At 38.0% G+C, this 13571-nt stretch overlaps 1 protein-coding gene across 3 annotated transcripts in view; it reads right to left on the reverse strand.

Moving 5' to 3' along the window:
* The window catches only part of SCEL (sciellin), a 307279-nt gene that overhangs the window by 74203 nt on the left and 219505 nt on the right, over positions 1-13571 (reverse strand). For all 3 annotated transcript variants that reach the window (XM_073894411.1, XM_025875050.2, XM_073894412.1), the window contains 5 exons: positions 13103-13164; positions 12283-12400; positions 9441-9500; positions 5953-6021; positions 799-867 (listed from right to left, as the gene is read on the reverse strand). In XM_073894411.1, the coding sequence (XP_073750512.1) occupies positions 799-867; positions 5953-6021; positions 9441-9500; positions 12283-12400; positions 13103-13164 (378 nt within the window). The remainder of the gene's footprint in view (positions 1-798; positions 868-5952; positions 6022-9440; positions 9501-12282; positions 12401-13102; positions 13165-13571) is intronic.

Raw genomic sequence — 13571 nt, forward strand, 5'->3', positions numbered from 1 at the left:
AAAAAAAGGTAAAAGTTTGAGCAGCAACAAAGAATGAATACTTGCATCAATATGCAACTGTCCATGAATTTAGAGTTGTTATTTAAAGTTAGACATTATTTGAGAGAAAGAGAAAGAAAGCATCAGTATTTGAATAAATTTGATAAGGTGATTTCATGATCTTTTTGTCTTGTACTAGCTTCTAAAGGAAATCATTTTATTTCAGAAAATTCAGTTATCGTTTAAGTTCAACGTTTTTATTTGTTGAGTTCAGTAATTTTCTTTAGCAATAAGAATGTAAAATGGGCATTTACATGTATTTCATACTCTTGCCACCAGGATAACTTAAAACAAAAACATGAATGTGGTGAGAATGATGACCTGAAGCAATGAACTCTCTCAATTTTTTAAGCAAGGCAACAGGGACGCCTGGGTGGCTCAGCTGGTTAAGCAACTGCCTTGGGCTCAGATCGTGATCCCAGGGTCCTGGGATTGAGTCCCGCATCACATTGGGCTACTTGCTCAGTGGGGAGCCTGCTTCTCTCTCTACCTGCCCCTCCCCCTGCTTGTGCCCTCTCTCTCTCTGACAAATAAATAAATAAAATCTTTTAAAAAAATTAAGCAAGGCAACAAAGATTTTCTATTTCTCTAACCATGAGGAGGAATAAAGGTATTTACTCCAGAATTTTTGTGTTTAAGAAATAGAGGAAAAGAATTTACAGAAATATATCAAGTAGGACAGAAGAATTGTAAGTAAATAAGTTATGCTCAGAAAAATATTGTACTTGGGTCTTTCCCAAAGTCAATAGATACTGGTACCTATTGGTTAGTCGGTTATCCAAGGTATTGGTCTTATCTGTTTTGGCGGCATCATTTCTGTCTGAGATCCTTTGTAAAGAAACAAGACACAAGTTTGGATGAACATTTAGATCATTAAAGTCCTTTCAGACCCATGAAAGAATAACTCCACAATATAACCTTTTGTGGGAAAGAGATTTGTTTTCAGGTGTTACATTTTAGAATATTTTGCAATTAAAAAAAAAGCTACTTAAGACAAAATCTATTTATGAGGCTATAATACAGTTTGGAATTTTTACAGTTTATGCCTTTCTACTAGATGCTCTGATTCATTGAGCATTTAACCCACTATTTTATATTCATTATTGTTTAATAATACAGTTGACCCTTGAACCACATGGATTTGAACTGCACAGGTTCACTTACATGCAGATTTTTTCGATAAATACAGTACGGTACTGTAAATATATTTTCTCTTTAGGATTTTCTTAAAAACATTTTCTTTTTCCTAGCTTACTTTATTGTAAGAATTCAGTTATGTATAACATACAAAATATGTGTTAATCAACTGTTTATGTTATCGGAAGGCTTCCAATCAATAGTGGGTTATAGTAGTTAAGTACCGGGGAGTCAAAAGTTACATGTGAATTTTCGATTGCATAGCACCCATAAACCCTGTATTGTCAACTATACAACCAGTCAATGACAGTGTGCTTACCAAGTCTGTAAAAGACATCAGTGAAAGACAAGTATTTTTTAGATATTTTGTGGCACAGATATTGTTATATGTTTGCCAAACTAGTTTTCTTTTCCTTCTGAGCACACAGGAAGACCACATTTCCCATTCTTCATTGCAGGTAAGTTGGGACCATGTGATTGAATTCTAGACTAAAGAATGTGGGCAGAAATGTTGTTTGCTACTATCAGACCCATTATAAAACCTCTTGTGTGATCCTCCTTGCTCTTTCTTCCTCTTCCCACTATGGTCTTGTTGTGCATGGGTTGAAGATGGTAGCATCCAAACATGAACTTAGGTCCCTGAGTCACTTCATGGAGCTGAGACATCCCCTGTCTTCCAGCCTATCACACTGGACCCTGAAGAGAGTGAACGGTAATCTTTTATTGTGCTAAACTACAATAGATTTGGGGGCAAGAGAGGGAACTTGTTAAAAGAGTTCTCTACCCTGGTGAATTAGTTTACTTTGACTAACACATTTGGTTAATAGCCTCTACTGGCCATCAGAGGTTTTAATCCCTCAAATATCAGGTCTCCTCACGGAGGTCACATCTGGAAAAGGTGTATTTGTCCCCTGTGTCAGAAAAGACAAATCCCATGGTCTCCATGCCAATGGTGGGCTCTCATGACTGCAGACTCTCCTTCCCTCACATCAGAGAAGAAGGTTCTTCCTAAGACATGAGACTATCCCCTGGAGCATTCTGCAGGCTTGCACAACACAGGGATGTAGCAAAATTAGGCTCAGGAAAACAAAAGGTCAGAAAAACCTTTCTGTTGATCCGACACTATGGGTCTACTATAACTTTGTCTAAACTTTCAATTTTACCATCAGCTTAAGTACATGGCTTTATATAAACTATTCCTGGAAAGATGGGCACTAACTTTGCCTCACTCTAAAAAAAAAAAAAAAATTAATGTGGGAAAAACATATGACTTAACTGTCATGAGTTTAAAATGATTTCAATTCCTTGATATGTGTAACTAAAATATTGGGTAAATAACTCTAATACATTAAAAGGCTATAAGTCAACTCCAAACACGTTTTTGTTTATAGCACATAATGCCACAAACTGATAACACTTGAATGGAAAAAGGAAGGAAGGTTGAAATCTTCCAGAACTCCATATTCTCAACAAACCATTCACAATCCAGGCATTAACTTGTACAGGCTCCTAGAATCCATGTATAAAAAACTCATGTCTAAGGTGATGATCAGGCCAAGGACTGTGACTATATCACCAGCGTTAACTGCTACTGAGCCTCTGAAATGTTTATATTTAAAAGGCTCTACAGTAAACCACTGTGAGTACCTTAAGTAAGAGGTCAGGCGACCCTAAATCTTTAATCTTAAATGTTCCTTGGAAACTCTCCTCAGACTTTATAGCTGTCATGAGACCCTAACATGAGATAAAAATAATCTTGGGAAATTGCTACTCTGGTTTGCTGAAAACAACAATCTGTCTAAAGCAAACAGAACCTTAATATCAAACATTCTCAAGGTTTATATCAAGGCAAGTTCTGATGTTAAAATTAAATGAAGTTAATCAAAATTCTACAGTGTAAGCCTATGTGGGCAATACTGCATGTAATAATAAAAATAGCTACCTACTCTTTGCTGCTTATTATATACATTTTCCTCTACTCTTTAAAATATCCTTACAAGGGAGGCGTAATTATCTTCATTTTATAGATGAAACGTGGAGTCTCAGAGATGGTGAATGGAGTCTCAAGAATACTTTCTCTTGGCCATCCAGCCAAGAAGTAGGGTATCTCCAGACTCTTTCCAGTAGGGCCCAATGTCAGACATCTGATTCTGTAGAGTGATTGTTTCAACACTCACACGTTAGGTCAACAGGTCTTCCTACGCTTACTGGTTTTCACTTTCACTATCTCTTCTGTGCCACTAGGGGCATCAGTCTATGAGTAATAATGGAGAGAACTCTAACCTACCATTCCAATACATATGTCAGTTTCTTTTTACTTAGGGAGATTAACTTTGTATTTCCCTTGAAAATTAAGTTTCTGCCAACTTATGATGTGAAATAGGTTGTTTTGATAAGTGTCAGTCTTGGAGACAGGAAATACTCAAATATAGTCATTTAGCAGTATGATCAAAAGAACTAGAGGAAAAGTTACACTTCCACAAGAGAACACAAGAGGGCACCATAACCTAGGTTTTCCAAATAAGTCATTCGTCGGCCTGGAGGATTTGGGCCCTATTGCATGCTACATACATTAGTATTTACTTATGTTTCTTTAGAACACCTCACACTTTTACCTACATATATATTTTAAAAAGAGAACTCCAAATATAAAGTCAGTACTTTTCTTATATTCATTTAAAAATAAATGCATTATTATGGGGCACCTGGCTGGCTCAGCTGGTGGAGCATGTTGCTCTTGATCTCAGGGTTGTGGGTTCAAGGCCCACGTTGGGTGTAGAGATAACTTAAAAATAAAATCTTTAAAAAAATAAAAATAAAAAATAAAATAAATGCATTATTGAAATACATACATACGTGCATACCAGATATATTTGGTCATCTTCCTCCTAAAATTATTTCCTATCTCACATTTGGAGTGACCAGCATTATGAAAAGTCTGACTCCTGATAGGACTTGCCTTTCTTTACCGATTTCTGAGTTCTCTCCCTCACATCTATTTTCACACTTAGAGAGATGTGGCATACTGCTGGGACTCAGGACTGCCTCGGGAATGAGCTGACCAAACATGCCACTAAACCTCTGTGTAAACAAAGCAGGTCACCTCTGGCCTCATTTTCTAGGATACAAAATGAAGAAGGATTTGGGCTAGATTGGTGGTTCTAAACTTTGGATGCATACTAGAATCACTTCATAAGCTTCAAGAATGTCCCAGTCCCACCTCAGACTAATTAAATCAGAATTTTGAGGGTGAGAGGTGGTGGGACCAAGTTATCGGTAAAGTTTAAAAGCTCTCTTAGTGATTCTAATTTGCAGCCGAGGCTGAGAATGACTCATCTTGTTAGCCTGTGAAGTCTGGTCTAGTTCATTACTAATGTTCCAAGGCTCTGTCATGACTGGCCCAACATAGACCTTCAGATCCACAGCCTACAAAGGCTTAGGTCTCCCACACATTTACCTTTCTTGAGGCATAATTATCTCACTTTCAGATTCGTTCCTAGAAATAGGGTTTCCATCTTCAGTTAACGGTGCAACAGGACAGCCCACAAGGCCAACATGAATGGACTTATTTTGACTCCTCCCTCCACTCAGTGCTGTGGAGATGAGATCCTGTACATATACTTCTACAAACTCATTTTTTGTGAGGCTATTAATTACAAGAGAGAAGTTAACTCCTTAGGCATACCAGTGAGGATTAGCCTCTATTAAGGGAGACTGGCTTGAAAACCTATGAATAGTACAGAAGTGTGTACATTTCCTACATGAATTAATACTGGCAAATACTGAATATAGAATCCACTAGATACCATAAATTCCAGCATGTCTACTTAAAAGGCAGCAGGTGGCATTTTTGTCTACAATAGCAGCATATCTTTAGCTACAGGGAGTGACCTCAACTGTCAGTGGCCTCAGGTGTCCATTGTCTAGACTCCAACTAAAAATGTTAACTTTGCACTTTATATATGCTTACTAAGTACCTCTACCAAATATAAGATAAAAATGTGATTTGTAGCATTTACACTTCAATCCAAATAGACCTTTCTCGGGGTGCCTGAGTGGCTCAGTCAGTTAAGCATCTGACTCTTGATTTCAGCTCAGGTCTTGATCTCAGTGTTGTGAGTTCAAGCCCCGCATTGGGCTCCATGCTGGGTATGGAGCCTACTTTAAAAAATAAATAGACATTTCTCAATTTTCTCCATAAAGAGGAGCCCTTTTCCTCTGTGTAGGAAGGAACTAACAACAGGCACAGCCCCATGGACCCATTCTATAGGCCATATGGTTACTCTAGTGCCACCCACAAGAGTAATTTCACTTTCTAAAGTAAAGAGCCTTTATACTACAGTGGATCAAAACTATGTTATTAGTAAAACTTATAGTTTCTCTATAAAAATAGAAACTGCTGTTTTTCCCACCAATGGGATGGAAAGCCCAAAAGTTAGAATAAGAACTGACTACTCATTCACAAAAATAACTAGATTCTCCATTTTAAACTGAACAGATTCCCTGTAGTGTCCACCCTACTTATACTCAAACCAGTTTCTTCAAAATTGTTCTTATCAATCTACTACTGGCGGGATTTTGGGAAAATAGCATGTTGAGTCAAGATTTTGTGAATTTTGAAGATGATTCCATCTGAATAGCCCTTCTGTCCCTGGGGATAAAATATCATGGTTCAAAACTTACTTTGGCAAACATTTAAATACCTCATGGTTGATTAAAAAAATGGGATTTCATATACATTTTGCATCCTGCTTACATGGTTCAAAAACACCTTACCTGTCTAAAGAGTCATCAGATCTGTACCGACTAATCATAGCTTTTGGCTCATCTCTCTCATTTGCTTTCCTGTAGCAAAAAATAATTACAGAAAGATCAAATAAATTACCAAAAAAAGTTTATAAAATCTATCATGTCTTTAGTAAAATTTTGGCCTATTTAGGTAGGAGTTGTACATGTTACCAAGGAAAGACAGATTCAGAGTATCTAAATCTTCCAAGGTTTTGACTTGGATAGAATAAATTATGGCTAACCCAACTCCCCCTGCTAATAAAGGAATTCTTCTCTAGGTCCAATTATTTCTAACTACAATGTAACATATTCAAATTGGGGATAAAGGATAGGCAAAACAAACAACATGGCATGCAAAGTGGTTAACAATTAATGTGTACTCTTATCAATACTGTTGACTTCTACATCATAGGAACTTAATCCCTTAAAATCAGATATGTTTTGTTTGCAGAACTTTAGTAGCACCGTAAACTAGCTCAACAATGGATACAAAGAGCTTTATTTAAAGTTCAGCACCGTGGACAGGGTTGAAAAAAAGAACTTGCTGAACTGAAGGGAGGGGGAAGAAAGGAAAAGAAGGAAACAGGAAAAGCTAGAAAGAAAGAAATGAAGAAAAGAGAGTGAGAGAAGAGAGAAAGGAGAGCTGTGGGGAAGAGAGGAGAAGAAAGGGGAGGTAAGGAGAAGTAGGGAGAAAAGAGACAGAAGGCAAAGAAAGTTGAGGAAGATAGGCGAGCAGAACAAAGGGGAGAGGGAAGAAGACAAGAAAAGAAGGGAAGAAAGGATAGGAGGTTCAATAGTAGGAATCAAGATCATCAAAGCAAATGGGAATTTCTTGATCAGACTGATCAATCAGCAAAAACAGGCTGTTTAATGCCTTATATAACCCTGTGATACAGGAAAAGCAAGCTCTTTGTTGAATTATACCATGATTTACTGTGTTTGCATTTCAAAGCGTCATTTGAAGCTGACAGATCAAAGATACTGAATCTGAAAAAGCACTAAAACAGTATGTGCACTTAAAATTTAATTTTTAACTTGATATAGTATACTTTTATTAAGCAAATATTTGAAGGTAAACAATAAATAATTTACTGTGCTGATGACTATGAGGAAGTCAAGAATAAAAAACTATGGAATCTACTCACACAGAGCTAGAGAGACAAATTAGATATGTACACCCAAAGGGCAAATAGTGGCCACTGTCATAAAAGAGGTTCAGGGAAAGGGAAGGAAGTTCTAAGGTGAGAAAGTTTATTTCTAGGTAAAAGAATCAAAAAGGGCTTCATGGATAAGGCACAGTTTGAGCTGGGCCTTGGAAGATAAATAGCTGTGAACATTTTCAAACGGAAGCAGAGGGAACAGTGTCCGTTGATGGGAGAAAAAAGTAATGAAAATTGCCTAATGCAATTCCCTCAGTTTTAAAGGAACCTCAGAGTGAAATCATGGTCTAGCCCAGCATTGTATTGAATGCATGAATGCAAACAGACACTGAAGGGCCATCTGACTCCCTTCGGTAAAACAGCCCCTTTTCAGACAGCATCACTTTATGTCTCATTAGTTGGCTTTATTCTTCCTAGCACTTATGGCAACATAACATATTATATTGTGTTTATTTATTTTCAGTCTCTCCCCTCCTCCACCTTCAACTAGGAGGCAGGTTCTATGGAAGCAGGGACTTTGTTTTATTCGCAGTCCTCAGGCCAGTGTCTGGTTCACAGTAGGCATCTCTACAAGTATTGCTGCCAGGCTTATTCGACGGGTTTAAATGATCTGGCAGAAGTACATAGCGAAAGTTCTTAGTTCATGCCTACTATGAAGCTGTTATCTAGGTGAGGAGACTATATTGTTTACCTTCCCTTTCCTGTAGCCTTTTCAGTCTCTGCTCACATGGAGCTTTTTGCACACATAGCCACTTGTGCTGGAAGCACTTCTCTCCTGCTTCCTGCCCGCCAGCTGCCCTTCCCAACTCAGAAACCCGTCCTCATCCTTCGAACAGCAGCACCAACATGGAAGACCACTTTCTGGGTGCCATCTCTGGTTAATTCAGGCAGAGTTAGGCTCTCTCGTCTCTACTCCCAAGGCGCTCTCACACACTTCTACAATAGCACCTCCGTGGTAAATTTTAGTCTTGTAGTCTATGGATCCATGTTTTTCCAGCATGTAAAGGCTCCCTAAGGTCAAGGGTGGTATCTTATGCATCTTCGTATTCCCAGCACCTAGCACTATGGCAGCACATAGCAGATGTTCCAAAATGGTGTTAAGTGTCCACCAAGTGGGTACAGCCTCTGTGAAAGGGCAGAAAATGGCAAAGTAGGCATCCATCTGAGCAAGTGCAAGGAGGAAAATCATCTGCACTACCCTTCTAGGAACATGTATTTTGAGACGCTAGTTATGGGTTAAGGGGAAAACATCTCGGGCTCACACAATTTTGTTACTGAAGATAAAAGTTCAATGTACTGTTCCAGCCAGTATACGGAGGGGAGTTAGCCAGTAAAATGGAGGGAGCAATTTCCATGTGTGGCTAGACTAAAATGATCAGACTCCTTTTGGGGGTGAGAGCCACCTGAGAACAAGGCTGTAATCTTCAAAATCATGACGACCAAGGAGAGGGCAAAGGTAATCACAGAACAATCAGTCAGATGAACTAAGGCTGCGAACCAGAAAACCAAACAGATACTTTGTGTAGAGAGTTCTAAGCTCAGTACCTTTATAACAGGTCAAAATTATGAACAGGTTTAGAAGGGTTTAGAAAAATTAATAAATAAAAGTTTCTAAAATATTCAAGGTGTCTACTTTTTAAAGTCCATGCCATAAAAGATAATCACACTCCTTTACTATATACATCTTGGTGACAGACAGACACAGGCTACTAGACCAGATAAAACTTGTGTCTGATAAATACTTAGGTTCTTCTGATGGGTGTGGTTGTTTGTATGTGTGTGAACATAAATGTGTTTTAACAAGAGTATTATCTACTTGTTTGATCAATCTTAGATTATTTACATTATTGTGATTATGAGTTTTGTCTGAATTTTTCTACTAATTTGCCTCAGTCTTTTTGCCACTCAATATCATTTAACGGTTTTTCACAAACCTAGGAGTTTCTAAAAAGAAGTGTACTGCCCATAAAGCAAGTGAACTCTGCTGTTATTTCTATATTTTAGGGTTACTTTTCCTGAGGTTCTGAGATATCTTATCTGGTCACATTTCTGCGGCAGCCCTTTCTTTTTCCCATCCAGAGGGCTACCTCCATGGATTGGTTATTCTATACCTCCAAGCTGTGGTTCTAGAAGCATGAAGCTGGAGAAGCACAGACTTTGCTCTGTGGAAACTCCTAATGATATCACAGAGTCTTCCAGAATGCCAGGGAAAGCCTGAGGCTAGCCACAAATATTCAGCCTGTCTTGAACAAGTCTTCTCTCAAAACTATTGTCTTTGTGTTTCTGCTAATGATGTAACTTGTCTGAAACACCCACCTGTCCAAGGCATCATGGGAGTTATGTCGGTTGAGCACCACCCTACCATAATTTTCATCTCTGTAAAGAAAGAACAAAACTAAGTTACATGGAAAGTTACCACAGTATTTGGTAAGCACTAAATAAGGGAGACAGGAAAGAGCTCACAATTTAGAGCAAGATTAATTCATCTTATTGCAGGCGTAAGAACACAACAATACATTTATTTTTACCAGTCTCCCCTTGAAAGAGCATGGTGAAAAGAAACAAGTTTGTCAGTACAAATGATCATTATTCTCATATACCCCATGAGATTTCCATATGATTCAACAATGGAATGAGTATTATTTATTTTTTTTCTATCAGAGTGTGGGAACATGTATGTGGACATCTACTTTGTGTACATTGTAAGAGTCCTCTTCTGCAGGAAGGCAAAAGCTTTCACAAACATGTCTTAAATATAACTAAGTCTTTTATATGTAGACATTTTCATCTGATGGACTTGATAGTTTTCCTTGACAAAAAGCAGGAAAATAAGTACCAAAATTTATGGTTAAGAAGGTGGATCATTCACAGGATATTTGGCCCATTTTTGAACCATGAGAACTGTTTGGTCCTTAAAATAATCCTATGACTTAGGCAAAGAAGACCTTGTCATACCCAATTCACAGAAGAAGAAATTGATCAGAGATTTTGAAATTGATCAGAGAAAAAATCAGAGACTTCCTAAGACCAAAAGGTTAGTAAGTGACAGGCATGGATCTAGGACCCAGATCTTTTTATTTCAAACTTTTGCTTTTCCTCCTAGTTAACCCTTCATACATAACCCTTCCTACATACATAGACCTTCATACATAAAATTCCAAACAGTGTCTTTCTTACTTTGCACAGCAGACCCGAAAGTACAGGCAACTAGGAAATGTCAAAACATGTAGTAGAGCTTTTGGCCTTGAACCAAGTACCCGAACCTTTTTCATGTCAACCCAGCCAAACCTGAAATACCACATTGCTCCTGTTACGCAACACTCTGGAACTATTTACAATAAAGCTATATAAGAAACGGAGGTAGATAATTAAAAAGAAAGATGAACAGTGAAACTGAAACAATTCCAGCAAATATACACCCTCAAAAAACCCAAGAGAACTTTTCCATCTCTCTTGGTATCCAGTTCCCTAAACTTGTGAGAGAGTAGCAGACACCAGATGCATTCTGACCTGAAGAAGAATCATAACACACAGTCCAGACCTGGGCCAGTAGGAGTGGGGGAAACATTGGAGCCCGTTTTGCCTTCATTCAGCAGCTGCCATGCCATCCAAACTGGCTTCCCTGGGCCTTTATAAAGGAGGCGTGCCTGACATAAAACCATCATTCCTACCAATTATAATTTGTCTTAGACATCTCTATCCTCACCCATCTGTGCAAATATTTGCAACACAGAATTTATGATTCACATTTGACATCACTCAACCACTATAGAAAAATAGAAGTGCCATATTAGGGCTCTGAGAGAAGTAGTAAATGTGTGTTACTAAAGGAAATGATGATTGTCCAAGAATGTTAACTCCAAAAGTCAATGTGAGTCTCTAAATACCTCTATATTCCCTTAAAATAATAAGATTTAATAACAGAAATTAATAGACATCTTCATTTAACAGTTATAAATATGTTCCTCAAATAACTATATATGGGCACTTTAGTAGTAAGTATCCTGCTTAGTTGAGAGTAAGTATCCTGTAATGTAGAGCTTTTCAACTTAGCGCCATGACACTATGGGCTTGATAATTTTGTATCGTGGGGAGTGCCCTGTGCATTGTAGGATGTTTAGCAGCATCCATGGCTTCTACCCACTAGATGTCAGGAGTACTCCCTAATTTTGATAACTGGGCATGTCTCCAGATCTTACCAAACATCTCGTGGGGATAAAACTGCCCCTGAATGAGAACCGTTGGTGTAATAGACAATAGGTCATGTTAAAATCTCAACTCCATCACTTAATAGCTGTGTGGATTGGACAAGTTACTTAACTTTTCTGAACCTCAGATCTCTCTTCTATAAAATAGAGGATGTAATACCTACCTTGTGTGATTTGTGAGATTTAAAGATGCCTTATATGTAAAGTATGTACCTGTACACAAGAGGGAATCAAAAAACATATGCATATGTATATATGTAATGTATCATAAATATATCTGGGCTAGACAAATGTCTATTATAAATCTATATTGGCCATGAGGCAATATGCCTACAGGTGTAGTTTTCAGATCTATAACATAGAGCTAGTAGAAGCAATGCTCAAAACAGACAAAACGTTCTTGAGGGTAAATGTTTTCCTTTGCAAAGTAATACCACATTTAGCACCCACCTGATAGAGATATATACCACTGTGACTAAAATGAGGTGAGGATATATTGATTTCACTTGCACATATAGAAATTTTAGATAAATTATTATTAAATTTGTAAATTAGGAATCATACTATTATTTGTTTGTTTCAACTGACATGATGAACATGCATGAGGAGTCTCCCTACTGTGGATTAAATATTACCTTTTGGGAAACTGCTAAGTCGTGTTCTTTTCAGTTTATCAAAAAGACACAAACGTCCATTCTAGTTGTAACAATGAAACTCTGCTTTTTCTCCCTAATGACTCACATGCTCTTCATTACGTGGATAATAAAAATGGTAGAAATATTCTTGAAAATCTTAAAACCAATGTATGCCTACTAAATCTTACCAAACACTAGGCCATGAAACAAAATGTTTTAAGGAAAGCACCTGCCTTCTAGATGGCCACTAGCTCCCCAGCTAGAGAATAGCTCTCTCTATTCATCCACCCACCCACCCTCTCCACACCCTCTTACTTTTCTTCTTCGGGACGTTTCTTTATCCAGCTGTTGTCTTGTAAGAAAGTCCTTCTTTTGTTAACCTCATGAAAACCCTGTTGCCTCAGTGTGGTCCCCTGAGTGGTACTCTTCATATCTATCAACAGAAAAAAAAAAAAAAAACTGGGAGATGCAATCTCATGGGGTCAAGTGTGAGTTGTTAACCTGGGTGTCTTGAGAGGCACATCTGATTGGCCAGCATCCATCTTGTAGGCTGAGAAGTTCAGCACGGTTTCAAAATAGGATGCGCTGGTAAGAGAGAACAAATCCCACACCCCAGCACCAGAGATAACATATGAAACTGCTCCGGTGCCAAGTGAAACTGCCGGGACAGCTCACGAGGTCCTGTGTGGCACTGGGAACACAGAGCCACGGGCATGGGATAAACCAAGCCATGGTTTGGTGGTTGGCCATTTTATTAAAATATATATATATATGCTTCAGAAGTACATACAAGAGAAAAAAAAAGAAGTTCACACAAGACTGCTTTGCAAGTACCTAATAAATGATAGTCAAGAAGTTCTGGTGCTTTTGATTATAAGTAACTGAATTCTTTAATCTCAGGGGAGTCAGAAGCACAGAATGTCCCACACACAAAAGAACACTTTTATTGATTTTTTAAAAAATCTTTGCATTGCAATTACATGAATAAAAGCTATCGCACTTCTACTTTTTCCTTAAGCCTAATGTTGGCAGTTGCTTCTAAGCATTCCATATCTATATAAAAGAATTAAGAGCTATGAGTTGTTTTTCTCAGATTTTTAAATTTTCTGAGTAATGAAACTATTATCTACATTACCATTTCCTGTGGGAGACATTTTTCGCGAGGTAAAATTGGACATCCTGCCTTCCAGTAAGGATCTAAAAGAAAAATAAGGAGGGGAAAAAACACAACAATGACTCTAAGAATTTACAAGTGATTATTTCATTGGTAATGACATTTTTCTTTTTTTTTTAATTTTACTTTATTATGTGATGTTAGTCACCATACAGTACATCATTAGTTTTTGATGTAGTGATCCACGATTCATTGTTTTCGTATAACACCCATGCTCCACGCGCAGTAAGGAGTGCCCTCCTTAATACCCATCACCAGGCTAACCCATCCCCCCACCCCCCTCCCCCCTAAAACCCTCAGTTTGTTTCTCAGAGTCCATAGTCTCTCATGGTTCGTCTCCCCCTCCGATCTCCCCCCCTTCATTTTTCCCTTCCTTCTCCTAATGTCCTCCATGCTGTTCCTTATGTTCCACAAATAAGTGGAACATAAG

The sequence above is a fragment of the Callorhinus ursinus genome, unplaced genomic scaffold, assembly GCF_003265705.2.
Source record: "Callorhinus ursinus isolate GAN/ISIS: 27379988/994484 unplaced genomic scaffold, GSC_fseal_2.0 scaffold7, whole genome shotgun sequence".
Lineage (NCBI taxonomy): Eukaryota > Metazoa > Chordata > Mammalia > Carnivora > Otariidae > Callorhinus > Callorhinus ursinus.